The sequence below is a fragment of the Lissotriton helveticus genome, chromosome 5_1 (genome assembly GCF_964261635.1).
Source record: "Lissotriton helveticus chromosome 5_1, aLisHel1.1, whole genome shotgun sequence".
Taxonomy (NCBI): domain Eukaryota; kingdom Metazoa; phylum Chordata; class Amphibia; order Caudata; family Salamandridae; genus Lissotriton; species Lissotriton helveticus.
In genome coordinates this window covers 2,063,924,621-2,063,939,590 of record NC_136065.1, presented here as the reverse complement: position 1 = coordinate 2,063,939,590, position 14,970 = coordinate 2,063,924,621, and the positions used below count along the sequence as shown (strand labels likewise).

Genomic DNA, 14,970 nt, shown 5'->3' with positions numbered 1-14,970 from the left:
GCTGAGAGACACACCAAAGGCTGTACAGGAGGCGGCGGAGGTTGGAATTCCTCCTGGTACTCCACATCATCCTGTCCTTGGTTCCTCATAATCTGAGCTTTCATGAAGTTTGACGTGTAGTTCAGAGGGGCTTGTCGCCTGTCGGAACATTAAGCCCTCATCAGAGTCCTCAGTATCCAGAAAATGAGCCGGGGGAAATGGCTGGACCCTGCTCGGAGAGGTCAACTCTGGTGTGAGTACGCGTGGTCATCCTGAAGTGCGTATAAGTACACTTCAAGGGATGCGACTCTACCGTCGTCGAACCCGTCGACGGAGTGGTCGTCGACGGTGGAACGTCGACAATGAACCCAGATTCCGTCGTCGACGGGGTCTTCTTCGATGACGTCGTCGTCGACGATAGTTGCTTCGTCGACGCTGGTGTCGCCGTAGACGGCTTAGTCGACGCTGGTGTCACCGTCGACGGGCCCGTCGACGACGATGTCGTCGTCGATGGGGACTTTATCGCTGACGATTTCGTCAATGATGAGGTTTTCGTCGTCGTCGATGGCACTTTCGACGCGGCAATTTTCGCCGGTGGCGTCGTCGATGACTTTTTGATCACAATAAGAGAAGGAACAGACCTACCCGTCGACAACGAGGATGTAGTAGTCGTCGACGTCGATGTTAAAGATGACCCCATCGACGTGGAATTAGTGGCTGTCGACGTTGTCACAGGCAGAGCTGTCGACGTTGTCACAGGCAGAGCTGAAGACGTCACCAAAGGTTTCTTGAAGGCAGTATCTTGTGGAGAAACCTTCACAGCAATGGCCTTAGAACGAACATCTGAAGACTTGGGTGTCCTCTTTTGAGGTGGCTGCAGAGATGGTCCTGGGGATGACGTTCTAGGCCTTTTGGGAGAAGAGTGTATACTCCTAATGGAACATTCACTCTCACCTGAAGAGACTGCTTGATCCCTGTCTTTGAGTCTCTGAAGCCATATCAGCAGGCGGCCATCTCTATCCTTGAGAGTTTTGATCGAAAAAGTGAGGCAGACTTTACAATCCTTCGCTGAATGGTCTGGGTAGAGACAGTAAAGGCAGTCCTCATGCCTGTCATCCACATGAAGCCTCTTTTTGCCACAAGAGGCACAAGGTCTGAAGAGCCCCTTTTTTGGAGTATCAGCCATGGCTAAAAGGAAAAAATTCCTCACAGAAACATAATTCTGAGACAAATTTGTGGGAAAAAATCCAGAAATACAAAGAAGCAGAGCTCAGAGGAGACTCCATTAGCACGACGTGCGGTAGAAAATCTGAGGGACTAGGGCTCCTTCCAGGAAGGTTCTAGAGGGTGGTAATATCTGATTAGCTCTTGGCCAAAGTTTGGTCCTTTTTTACAAAAGGACATGGATATGTTACTAATGAGAGGCCTCTGGCCTATTACTATGTATATGTCTTTATGACATTACTCTTTTATGTACCGGGGACTCCCACCCCGACGACGGGGAATGATTCAGGCATGTGAATCTATGAAAGATACCCCTAATACTGGATAAATAACCGCTTCTTGTTCCTCATGAAGAAAGGGTCTCCAGTGAGGGTTGTCACTGCAGTGTAAAAAGTGGCCAGCGTCACGCTCTCAGGCACCCCAATGTCTTTTTGCACCAAATGTCAAAGAAGTTGCACAAGATGTGGCCGGGGGAAGAGATCATTTATTTTGACTGTTTTATTTAGCGCGAACATGACCCTTGCGTGTATCAGAGCTCGGTATTTCATAGCTATGTCCTACTAAACAAGCAGCCGTTACGAGAGTTCAATACATTGTTCATGTGAATGCTAACCTTACTACATGCACTTGGTGCTCCAAGGGCAGAAGTGTATGAGCCTACGCTCATAAGTCCCACCCCCCTTTTAGTCAGTCATTCTTTCAAGATACACTCAGTCTTCCTTTGAACGTTTTTGAATGAGGTTTGTGCTGGGAGGGTCTCCAACCGCAGAGCACTGAGGGCTCTCGGATCACGATCATCACTTGATGCACAGCAAAAGATCTATAGTAGCACATACTGCTGACTTGTACAAAAATTGATTTAACTCTGAAATCAACACTCACCTTCGGTTCTTAGGAGACGGCCAATTTCGCTTCTCATTCCTGCTCATTCCAGAGTTTCCTCGGCCAGGCTTGCCACCAGGAACAGGGTTTGAATGTCGGTTCTGCCTCTCCATAGTGGGGCGCTGACTTGAGAAGCTACGCTTTGACATCTCTTTCCTCTGTGCCAAGCTGAGGTCATTTGGCACTCTGCCCCCACCCATGCCCCCCTGTGGGGTCCCTTTGACAAAGCCTCCATCTTTGTCCCGTCTCTCTGTGAAGTCACTGCTCTCCGATGCAGTCTCCCACTCTTCATTGGCTTGGTCAGAGTTCTGATTTGAGAGATCTGGAGATTTGGTACCAGCTATTCGACGAACTGGGAGCTCCTTCCCTTCATCCAGCTGGTGTGAATGAGTAGAAGCAGTTGGTGGAGTAGGGTTGCTTGGTGCAAGCTGAGGTGGGTAACCATTTCGCTCTCCATTTATTCGAGCTGCATTCTCACGCTCTTTGAGGCGGCGGAAGCGTGGCGGCTTGTCCTGCTGCTGGGAACGTCCGTGACGCCTTCTTCGTGGAGGTCGGTCAAAGGGTCTCTCAGACTTCATTTGCCCATCGTGTTGCATGTACACCATCTCATTTTGAACAGGGCCTACCACTTGAGGTGTGGATGTGGGTGGAGGCGGTGGTGGTGGCTGCTGTACTTGTTTCTCAGGTCTCCTCTCTCTTTCTTTTGCCAATATAGGGGGTGTTTCCATTTGTTTCTCAGTCTTCACTGCCTCCCTAGGCATCTGCTTTTTATGTGGAGAAGGCCTAGATGGCGGACTCCATCCCATTGGGGGACGTCCACCAGGCCCTCTAGAGATACCACCCCTTCCCCTTCTTGATGGAACACCCCTGGGAGTAAATATTCTACCACGGGTGGAGTCAGACAGCCGTGGTGGTATTTTATCTGGGTACCTGAGTGGCTCAGAGATGCGTGTTTTATCACCTCTACTTGGCTCTGAGTTTTTAGTATCCTTACGATGATCTTTTTGACCACCAGAAGCTTCTTTATCAGAGTGTGCCACATCACTGGCACTTTCATGTGTCTCACTGCCAGTTTCCGAGCCCCTCTGCCGCCGCCGCTTGGGGATCTCTTCATACTCTGAGCCCTCACTGCGGGTCTCACTGGGGTTCCTCTGCCTAAAAGCCCCTTTAGGTGGTCCCTCCTCAGGCCTATAAAAGAGCTCTCTGTAGCCACGAAACTCCCGGCTACGACCCCGGCCACCACGGCCCCTGCCACTGTATGCCCCACGAAAACCACGGCCCTTTGCAAAGTACTCCCCACGACCTCTTCCTCTACTTCCGGCATCACGACCCAGAAAATTACTGCTACGGTCATAATGACAGTCTCTTTGAGAACGAGGAGGAGAACACATATCTTGATCTTTCACTGGGACAACGGACAATTTATTATGGTCCACTCTGGGCTCTTTTACATGTTTACCCCTTTCTCGGTCCACGCCATGGCTAGCTGGCAACTCAGAAAGCTGCTTCGTTGAAGTAGGGAGAGGAGGTGTATTGTGTGGATTTTGCAGACACTTGCTCTCATGTTTCATCAACTCTCCTTCAGTTTTAGAGTCTGTCAATTTCTCCTTGAATTTCACACCAATCCGCTCGTCTGCACACGTTTTAGCCTTCTCCACTTCTTGCTCTCCATCTTCTTTTTTTGCCTCCTTGAGAACTAGCTTCTTAATAGGTCCTGCACGACGAAGTGGCTTCTCTGTTACCACCTCCTCTCTCTTATTGCTACTAGGCCGTGGGCCCCAACGAGTCTCTGTCTTGGTTTCCCGACGCGGCTGCTTGTGAAACTCCTGGCGGGATGATTTCTCTACTTTCCTAGCACCATCGTCCAAGCGGCTCTCTTTCGGATGGAGATCTTCTTTGGGTGGGACACCATCAGACTGGTGGTTGGAAAAACTTTTTTTAGTGCTCAAAGCCTGGTTAGGGGGAGGGGTTGAGGGCTCCTTTACACTTATGTGGCGGCTGCTTCCCACAGCTTCAACTTTGAGGTCTTCGTTATGTGTGTGTAGTGGCGCTTCACGACGTAGAAGTACAGGCTCATCTTCTAGCTTGCGCTGCTGGATATGAATTGTGGCTGGTGGAGGCGAAGGCTGTTGCTGCTCCACTCTTCCATTCCTGCTCATTTCAACCGGGTTCACAGGCAGTGACCCATGCCAGGGAGTCCCTCTCTGTTGCTCCTCCACAGTGTACCGGTGATTTTGCCCAGAGTGGTGAGGAGCTCCATTCTCAGTGTAAGCATGATAAGCTGCCATGTAAGACTGTTGGGCCATCGTACGTACAGGAGTGTCACTTCTGTGAAAGAAAAATTAAAAGCAAAACTAAGCACTTTGTCAAATCAGAAAATACATTCTTCAAAAGGTTTAAATTATATTCGGAATAGTTGTCAATGTAACTATCTCAATGAACCAATCTTTGTAATTGTTTTTTACTGCATGTAAAACACAAAAGGACAAAATAGGTCATATAAACAATGCAGATCAAGAATAGGTTACGTACCTTCAACTACAGTCCTGTAGTGTTGATAATCGTTGATAGATCTGTATGTTTGAATAATTCCTCAAGGCCTAGGAATTCTTAACAGAACCTTAAATCACCAGTATTCACATAAAACTGTACTGTACTCTGCTTTCAATGTTGATTTTCCACATAATCTACTGGATGGCTATAAGACTCCATGCACAAGAGTGGGCAAAATGCAACAGGATCTAAGCAGAGGCACGACCACTTTTTCGTAATTTTTAATTTGACTCAAGTGTACAGTCCCATGAGGATCCTCACTTAGCCCTACGATTTTATATTGAAGATGACACTTCACTGGTTGTCTTAATATGATTAAGACTAAATTTTCATCTACGCACATTACACATAAGGAATCCTAGTTCTTCACCATGGGCATTTGACGAATTCATAAAAGATAGGTTTGGGCGGCTTGTCTACAATGTATGTGTACAGTGTGTTCCATAAGGCATGGTATGGCCATGTCTGGCAACTGCTTTATATGTATATTCCTGAAATGCTTATTTCTGAAGCTTGTTTTGATTTAATAAAAAGAATCTTTAAAACAAAAAGATAGGCTTACTTATAGCAGTAGCAAGATCAAAAACACGTATTTTTTAATGCACATTGTACGAATTACTTACCTTCAGTAACAATATATGGTAGAGACTATTCTAGCCGCAGATTCCTTCACGAGGAATTATCCCCAGGCGTGAGACTGTTTGCCCAGCATCCCTAAGCACCGGGGGAACAGCATCACCTGACTCCGCACAGGCGTTGTCCACGTACGTGACGTCAGCGAGGTCACATAAGTCCCACCCCGGCACGCCTACGTCAGTTTTCTTCTGAGAACTTTTCCGCACCACATCGCGGAGCCATCAGATAACACTGTGAGAGTATAGTAACAGTGTGCAAAAGAACAGAAAAAGGACTGGTGAGGAAAAACACCATAAAGAGCAGTGCCAGGCACTGCAGCACCCAAAGGCAGGGAAAGAATAGAGAACAGAGCCCAGCCCTGAGCAGCAACCCTGCCAGTACGGAGATGACCCCCCCTGGAGACAAAGGACATATGTAAAACTGTTATGAGAACATGTAGCAGGACTACAACCCCAACCAAAACAATGAAGGGGAACCAGTCCGGAACACATACCGAACGACAACTCAAAGACAGCCCCATCACAGAGTGTGACAACCCCCATAAGGAACAAAGGGCCACGGCACATCCACCTACAGGATGGCAGAGAGTCCAGAGCCCTAGTAATAAATGAAGGGGGGGTGGAAGGTAGGCCCAAAAATGGAGCAACTAAAGCATAAGGGCACAGAAGTACCTATAAACCTATCCTCCAATACGCAAAAAAGCGAGGAAAAGGGACAAACAGGACGAACATCCTGTCAGAAAAAGGGAAATAATGTACCCATAGAAGACACAGCCACCCACAGGGAGGCAAGTGCAAAAGACCAAGCCAAAAGTCCTCGCAGAATGGGGAGGAAGGACGGGCCGTGAAGGAATCTGTGGCTAGAATTGTCTCTACCAGATACATTGTTACCGAACGTAAGTTACTCGTACATCTGATAGAGAATACTGTGAGAAGGTGGCCTGGTATATGGTACTCACTAGTTCTAGTGATTACCTTGCACCAGTCCAAACAACCCTTATGTGATGGTTGTAAGTCAACCTTATTGACCAGCTATCCTAGTGGTAGCGTGGACAGAACAGTCTTAGGCTAAAAGACACTTGAGGACGTGTAAAGCCAGCTGTTTTACCATAAGTAACCCCTTGAATACCAGATGAAAGGACACCACACAGGATATATATAAAATATATATGTATTTATTCACTAACACACTCCTCTGAACTCTTTATGAGGACAGAGGCAAAAGCACATAAGTTACACTTAGAAAATACTTTAAATAGCACAATTTACAGTAAGGCCCTAGGGGCGCGTAAAACCATATACTAAGTAAGTGGTATAAGAACCATGACTTTGGAAAGGAGAAGGCCTAGGGCCTTGGGAATCGCTGGGGCTACACTATCTGACCCTTAGGTTAGGAGTAGGAGGCCCACAGGCGGCGCGTGCAGTGTGAGTACACTCACGCGAGAGTCAATAGAAAGTCAATAGGAACGTCAAAGGTAAGTAAATGGAGTTTTAGGACACTTCCGGTCTAACTAGGAATGTACAACTAACAAAACTAGACACTAGGATAGTCAATCCCTGTCAAAGTGTGTTGGGTTTTCCCGTTGATTCCTATGGAGCCTCGGAAGAAAATGCTGCAGGCGACCAGGAGGTAGATGTCCGGGTGGATCCAAGGGTGGATCAGAGTTGAAGAAGAACTGAGAGCAGAGGGGACAGAGTCTAGGTCACTAGCCAGTGACCGGGTGGAACCAGGAAGGAACCAGATGTCATCGAGGAGCAATCAGGTGCTGTCGTGAAGCTTGTCGTTGCAGCCACGCGGACCAGGAGGCGTCGAGGACGACCAGGTGCTGGAGAGGAGCTGTCCCACGAAGGTTCTCGCAGATGGAGGGGTCGGCTTCAAGATCGGAGCCAAATGGCCTAAGCAAAGGCAACCCACGCAGGATACACAAAAGGCTTCTGGTGCAGACCAGGATGGTCTGAGGTACTTCACCTTTTCAGGGAAGCAAGGGCCAGTCTGGAGCAACCAGACCAGCGATGGGTTTTCACCAGGATCGTCGTCAGAGGGCTACTAGCCAACGGGCCAGCAACCGGACAACGCGACTAGCAGAACACAAGCAGAAGGGCCCCACGCAGATCTCGTGGAGTGGGGAGGGTTGATCTTCGGTGCAGGTGAAGCTCGGTGTCGGGGTGTCTCAGTCCCCAGTGCACAGCTTCGAGGATGCCTCAGGAGCTGCGCTGTTAGCAAGTTGAAGTTGCCTGGCTCCACGGAGTCCGACGCCTTCCACGGGGCTCAGCTGTGCTGGAGCCGTGCAGTGGGGTCAGAGGAGTCCTGGAGTCGAGGTCTTGTCAGGCTCTGTGCTCGAGTTCCTGCGGGAACAGGGACAAAGCAAGCCGTCGAGTTGCTGGATGGTGCCTGGTTGCCCAGGGTGGTCACTCCTTGGCCACATGGGAGATTCTTCAGTCTTCAAGTCGGGTTGAATGTCGAAGGGTCCAGAGTTTCGTTTCAAAGTTTCATCAGGATAAAATCTAAAGTCTCCTGGGTCAGCTCCTACCTTTATACAACTAAAGGGGGCTGGTTTACTCACTAGGTCCCTCCTATGGGTGGGACCAGGAAGGGGGGTGGTTACACCCCCTTTCCTTTGTGCAGTTTCGCACCAGGGCTGGGGCTGGAGTGCCCCAGCAACCGGCTTGAACTGAGGTATGCATGGAGCACCTAGTGTGCCCCATCCATGTCTCATTCTATTCAGCCCTCACTGTCCAAATACACAAAGTCCTGTCTGGGGTGGTGCTCGCACCTCTCCAGGCAGGAAACCTATTGTCCAAACATCCCTAACTGGAAGGACTCCCAGCAGCAGGAGGTCAGACTTGTGTCTGTGGCAGCAGCATCCATTTTGTGATGCTGGGGCTCTGGTTAACTTTAACCAGGTTTAAGTAAAGTAACATGTCTTCTCCCTCTAGAAGGGTGGAATGCTACCCCCGTCGCCCGTCACCAGTTTTGGCGAGGGGGTAGTATTCCAAAGCGTATGACACCTTACACGGCATGTTTGGATAAAGCCAAACCAAAGTTAGCATTAACCACGAGGATTATAATGCACTTAAAAGTATATGGTATGGCAATATCATAGAACAGCTCTAAGGACATGGTTCCGAAAGCTGCAGACAGGCTCATCTCATGCTAGAGCACCATCTCACATATAACCAAGCACTCTGCCTCCAGGATTGTTAAGGCCTGCCATAGGAGTGACTTATAGGTTACTATGTGTCTATATATAAGGTAGGTATAGGGATACCATACCTAAGCAAGGGGTGATTACACGACCTTGCCCCAGCTGAGTGATCAGCCAGCTGTGTCAATTTTGGATGGCCCGCCAGGGGTGGCATAATACATGCTGCAGCCCCTGGTAGGCCTTGGGTGCACCTATGCCCTGGGTACCTATGGTACACTATACAGGGGCTGATAAGGTGACCCAATGTCCAATTGGAGATGTACCTAGAGTACATGGAGTCCATTTTACAGAGAGAGCAGATAGTTGGCCTGGGATCCTGCTATTCAGGACCCCAGGCTAAGTCGAAAACCAGCTAAACACTAGGCAAAAAGTTGGGGGTAACCATAGTCAGGTATCCACCTTCCTACAACTACTAGCCGCAGATTCCTTCAAGAAGAATAGATAACCTAGCCATACCCAAGGGGGACGAGGGTCTGCAAGAGGACCCCACCCACCTGGTTCTAACAGAGGGCCCCACAGGGGCCGAGACTCAAGACAGGATGAGGAGCCTCCCCCCCCCCCGGCAAGGGGAACCCCCGCCAGCAGAAGACCACCATCCCCAAAGGGGATGCGGAAAATAGAATGAAGTAGCCTGTCCTGCATCCACCAGAGGACGCAAGGCAAGGTGAAAGGAGGCCAAGCACCCCACACTCCTACAAGGCAACAAACCTCCGCCCAAGGCCAGGAAGAGGAGCACCGAAGGAGTAGAGTAACCTAGAGACCCCCAAGGAGAAAAGGCAGAGAAAAGGCAATCCCAGACAGAACGGAGCCGCCAGCAACAAACAGGCGGAAGCCAAAAAGGTTAACTCTAGGTCAACCAGAAAGAACCATCCAACGGCCCGCAGGAATGGACTGCGCCCGCAACAGGGACAAGACGTCAGGAACCAACTCCTCCCACCGGGAGAAGAGGTAGAACTGGGTGCAAGGCCCACTGCAAGAAGCGAACAGGGCAGGATGACAGTCCCACCAAAGCCCTAAGGCGGCACACCGGTGCCGCCAGATGCCGAGGACACCACAGAACGAAGCACTTGGAGCAAGCCAGACTCCAGCCAAAAACAGAAGGCAAAGAAGAGTCTGGACACGCCCCAGGGAGGAGACAGCACACACAGCCTACAAAGAAGTGGGACCTGACAGGACCATGACGCCAGGCCACAGACAGCAGGTCAGATCAGGCAAAACAGTGCAGCGACCCCATAGAAGAACACCCTGGGGCAGAACTCAAGCTAGCCCAAGGCATCAGCAACAAGATTGCATCAGCAATACACTATGAAGCCACAGCTACCCAGCACATAACAGGGCTATATAACAGCCACTGTTACCCCACATAGGAGGTCACGTCCCAAGACATGGGAAGCTTTTAGGAAAAAACTTCTGCAGCAAAGGACAACAGAAAAGACCTGCGGCAAAAACCCCGCAGAAGGCTTATCGAGAAGCCAGAGGAAAAACACAGAAGGCCCAATCTCAGGGCCAGCATGGTGTAGAAAAACCAAAGCAAAAACAAACAGTCAAGAAGGGCTGGCCATGAAGCACATAGAACCACAGTCCCAACAAGGAGGACTCGAGTGGCCATGAAGCACACAGAACAGACAACCGGGGCAACCCGCCCCAACAGGAGAGGGAGGAGAGGGTAGAGAGGGAGGAGGAGAGGGAGGAGGAGAGGGAGGAGGAGAGGGAGGAGGAGAGGGAGGAGGAGAGGGAGGAGGAGAGGGAGGAGGAGAGGGAGGAGGAGAGGGAGGAGGAGGGGGAGGAGGAGGGGGAGGAGGAGGGGGAGGAGGAGAGGGAGGAGGAGAAGGAGGAGGAGAAGGAGGAGGAGAGGGAGGAGAGGGGGGGAGAGGGGGGGAGAGGGGGGAGGAGAGGGAGGAGGAGAGGGAGGAGAGGGAGGAGGAGAGGGAGGAGGAGGAGGAGGGGAAGGAGGAGGAGGAGAGGAAGGAGGAGGAGGAGGGGAAGGAGGAGGAGGAGGAGGAGGAGGAGGAGGAGGAGGAGGAGAAGGAGGAGGAGGGAGGAGAAGGAGGAGGAGGGAGGAGAAGGAGGAGGAGGAGAAAGAGGGGGATCCGCCAAGAACCTCTGGATGGCCGAGTCTGCAGGGGCATGGAACAATAGAGCACCATCGAAGGGAAGGTCCACCAACCGTTCTCGAACATTTTCTGGGATCACACTGTCCCGAAGTCAGGCATGACGAAGAAGGGCAACCGAAGAAGCCATGGTACGACCCAGCACCTCCGAGATGTCCAAAGAGGAGCGAAGAATAAACATCCAACACATGGTGTCTCAAATCAACACAGACCCCTCCTGTGAAGCCGTAGACATAAGAGACTTCGCCGAGTCCCACAAACATGAAGTGGCCCGAGCCAAAACAGACAGCGTGTTAAGGGCCCGCAGAGCCGCACTGGTCGAGGCGAACATATTGCGCCCCCCAGGAGTCCAGCCAGGGGGCCTCCCATGATGGGAAAGACAGCAGCAGCAGAGAAGGAAAGGCGGTCTGCAAAAGGGGGACACTTGTAAAGGGGTGAAGGGAAAGACACACCGGATCACGCGACGCCGGATGATGGCAGTGCAGAAGGTGCTTGGGCACCAGGTCCCCCGAGGCGGGATGGCCCCAAGTCACTAAGAGAGAAGAATTGAGTGAACCCTCGAAGGGAAGCAACAGCTCCCTGCCACCAGTACCCTGATGGAGAACCTCCAGAAGATGATCCACGGGGACATGGGAAGCCGGGTCACCCATGTGCAAAATTCCAGCTGTGAAAACAGCTCAAGCGAAAGTCGCACCTGCCTCTGTAGGGCCCCACGGAGGGGAAAGCAGCTCCTCGTTAGGTGCTGGCTGCAAGCTAAGGTGGCCATCCCACAAGCCAACCGGAGGAGGGAAGGGCCAGGTCCAGAACGAAGGAAGAGGGACCGAGGAGTGGGAAACCTGCAGTTCCTCTGGCGAAGACCGCGGCTGCAGAGACGGCGAGGCACCGCCCTTGGACTACATAGGCGAAAAAGCCACGATGCGGCGACCCGTCTCGGCCGAGGATGACACCAGCAAACGCCGAACCACAGGAGAAGAGAAGGCGTCCGAAGAAGAGTCAACGACCCGACGTCGGCCTGGTGCCGTAGAATCTCCAATCGGAGGCAGGACATAGTCGTCGTCTGGCACCGGGGGCAGCCTCCGACACCTGCGCGGAGGGACGAGAGGGACCCGGGGAGGGGCGATGAGTCCCCCGCCAGCCTCCACCCCTGACTGGGGGAGAGGGGCCTTCCGCCGACCCCTGTGGCACCGCCAGGGCCAGCAGCTTCCGGCGCCGAAGCGGCGTCATCTCGGCCTCGGACAAGACTGCCACCTCTCCCAAGGACAGAGGGGAGCTCGGGGGTGCGTCCTGAGCCCCAGCGACCTCCCGCGACACCACAGGGACTCCCGCAGGAGTTTGGGGCAAAGCAAAGGCACCGTGGTCTGAAGGAGCCCCGAAGGGCCGCACTACATCCTCTGAACCTGGATCCGAGCCAGTCGTCGCCGGAGCCGCCGGCACACTTCAAGGAATCAGCTGACGTCCCAGGAGTGGAAGGAGGAGGGGGAGAAGCCAGCGAGGCCTGCCGCATATGTCTCCATCTGGGCTCTGGTCGCCCCCACACCGGGAAACGGCAGATAAGGGGACAACACGCAGGGCCGCACCAACAAAGGAGAGCCGACCTTCGGGGACAAACTGCGACACTTACCGACAGGCGAGCGACTCTCTTGCGACCTGGGAGAAGGATGCCCACGACAAGAGAGGCAGCGGGTACGAGAACCTCTCCGCAGGAGTCAGGCGAGATGACGCCGCCGACCTGGACATTCGAGCCGAGAGGAGTTTCATCCGGTGCTCCCGCCGGGACTTCGGCTACATCTGCTGGCACGCCTCACAATCAGTGGAGTTGTGGTGTGCCGTCGCCGACATCAGGCGTCCACAAGACGAGGACTTTTTAAAGTCCAAAGGCATTCGCACACTGTTCCCACACACACGCAATAGCGAAAGGGAAAGGCCTCAACGGGCCCAGAGCACGATCAGGATCTGCGCTGCATGCTAAAAACTAAACAAGCATTTACAATGCAACGGTCTCGCTTTTGCAAAAGTTAGAGTTATTAGCATTGTTAATAACAAAACATGTTTATGTGTTGGTTTTGAAAACAGATAAATTAATGGCACTGTCATTTACAATGCCAATAGCTTAATCTCCTCCAAATGCGAGACCTATTGCATTTGCAATGCAATAGGTCGCGTATTCACGCGAGTTTGAGCTATTGACATTGCAAATAACAATGTGTTTTATTTATGTTTCAAAAACCAAAACATAAATAAAGGTCTCTCACACTGCTGTCTCTTTCACACTGTTCTGTCTTTCACACTGCTGTCTCTCTCACACACACTGCAGGCACACTCACCATTCGACATTGCAGGAGGACCCTAGCAACAACATTTCTCAGCAGGCACATTCCAAGGAGGGCCCCACCAGACATTCCAGGGAGGGTCCTAAAACTACATTCCAGGGAGGGCTTTGCAGGTCCATTCCAGCAAGGCCATCATCAGACACATTCCAGGGAGGCCCCTAGCAGTCACATTCCAGGGAATGCCTCGACCGGCACATTCGGGTGTTAGGCACCAGCAAGCATATTCCAGGGAGGATCTCAGCAGAAACATTCTAAGGAGAGCCCTTTCATGTATTCCGGGGAGGACCCTAGCAGGCTTATTTAATCACCAGTTTAACAATTCCCATCCCAAAACCACACCCATACGATTGATGTATTTGCAAGGAAATCACTGAATCACTAAAGCTGTTTTAGTCGGAAACCTTTTTTCATATGCAAGTAAAGCATGCGTAAATAACTTGGTTGATCGAGGTCCTTGGTATCCTTCTTACGGAAGGGCATATGAAAACATGGGGTCTAGCAGGAAAACGAAGAGGTAAAATCGCCAAGGGGACTGCTGTTATTGCCCTTTCCAGATGTGGATCCTGAGATATTCAGCCTGGAATGGGAGGACAGCGGGTAGGAATGGTTGTACTGAACTCCTCTAGCATCCCCTCCAAGTTCCCCTGATTATATCTGAATACCTGGAAGAGTTTGTGCTACAAAAACACAGGTCACTGTTAAACTGAACAAAGCTTGGGTTGCCAAATTGGGTGGCATTACGCGTGCTCATGTCAACATTATACTGCTTGAGTGCAGGAATGACATGAACGACCAGAACCCGAGCCGCTTTCCTTCGCGATGTTTGTGTTCTTTGCACTATTTTTTTATCCAGCATAAATTGCGTCTGTGGGTCAGAAACGGATGCAAGAACGCATTTTGTGTTAAAATACAGAGCTAAAAGAAGGGTTTGCTCTCCGCATATTTTTGTTTTAGATAATTTTTCTGAAATGTCCCATATTTGAAAAAAATAGCAAATTCACGACCTAGTGCAAACGCAAGCTCAATTTGACATTTAATTGTAGTTTCAAAATCAAGCTACAAGTATGGGTAATATCTCATTTGCAGCACTATTATAAAGGATGCCTTGTTACGTGGGTTGCAGTAGTGTAAGGGATAGCTTAGGCTCAGAGTTAGAAACATATGTTCAGTGCACCTTGTTGCTGCCGAAATTAGAAATAAACCTTGAACAGAGTGTAAATCTGTGCATATTATTCAGTGCTTTCCGTGGAAAAATAGAAGTTCAGGTACTTGCTCACTTACCCAGAGTACCTTTTTGGTACTAACAAGTGTCCGTACTCCCCCTTTACAAATATTGCACCCCTGCTGAGAAATGCTGGTACGCTTCCTTTCATATTAAGTGCAGGTACTTAGTGCCTGACGCTATAGCCCAATTAAAACACTTCTGAATCTTTAAAATAGTGACCTGTAGCATGCACCTATGGTCAAGTTAAAATGGGCCCTATATATTTTGTTAGCTTGGGTGCTGTGTACAGGGAATACTGTGCGTTTGCTGCTCCTTCTATCGTGTCTGCGCAATCACTGCAGTCCCCCGGTGCTAGGAGGAGCTCTGATGGTAACCCGCGGTCCCAAGGGCCGGGAGCTCTGATTACAGCCCGCCTTTGCCTGGGATGGGAACAGCTGTCATGGCGGCAATGCTGCTGATGGGAAGAGAGATGGGGCAGAACTCCCGCAGGCGGTGGCGGCTCCCGCCCGTGGCAGCACCAGCTGGCCAGCTGGCTAATGAATTGTTTTACAGGCTCGAGCTGGTGTTGGCACCACAGCCACCCCTGGGGAACCGCCGGGCCTGCCGAGAGCTAATGTTAGTGTTAGGGAGTGTTGCGCTTGAGAGAGAAATAAGAATCAATCTCATTTCCCTGCACCGCCTTAGTCTCCGCTTCCTTTAGAGGCACGCAAATCTCCGTGCTGAAACTCGCAACAAACATTGGTAAACCCAAGCGGTGTGTCGTGAGCTACGGCCCCTGGTGCATTTTGAGGACAAAGCAACGGGCAGGAGTTCTTAGCCGCCAAA

At 51.0% G+C, this 14,970-nt stretch overlaps 1 protein-coding gene across 13 annotated transcripts in view; it reads right to left on the bottom strand.

Moving 5' to 3' along the window:
* Positions 1-14,970, bottom strand: part of PRRC2A (proline rich coiled-coil 2A) — a 1,857,131-nt gene that overhangs the window by 804,283 nt on the left and 1,037,878 nt on the right. For all 13 annotated transcript variants that reach the window (XM_078645954.1, XM_078645958.1, XM_078645955.1 and 10 more), the window contains exon 16: positions 2,086-4,413. In XM_078645954.1, the coding sequence (XP_078502080.1) occupies positions 2,086-4,413 (2,328 nt within the window). The remainder of the gene's footprint in view (positions 1-2,085; positions 4,414-14,970) is intronic.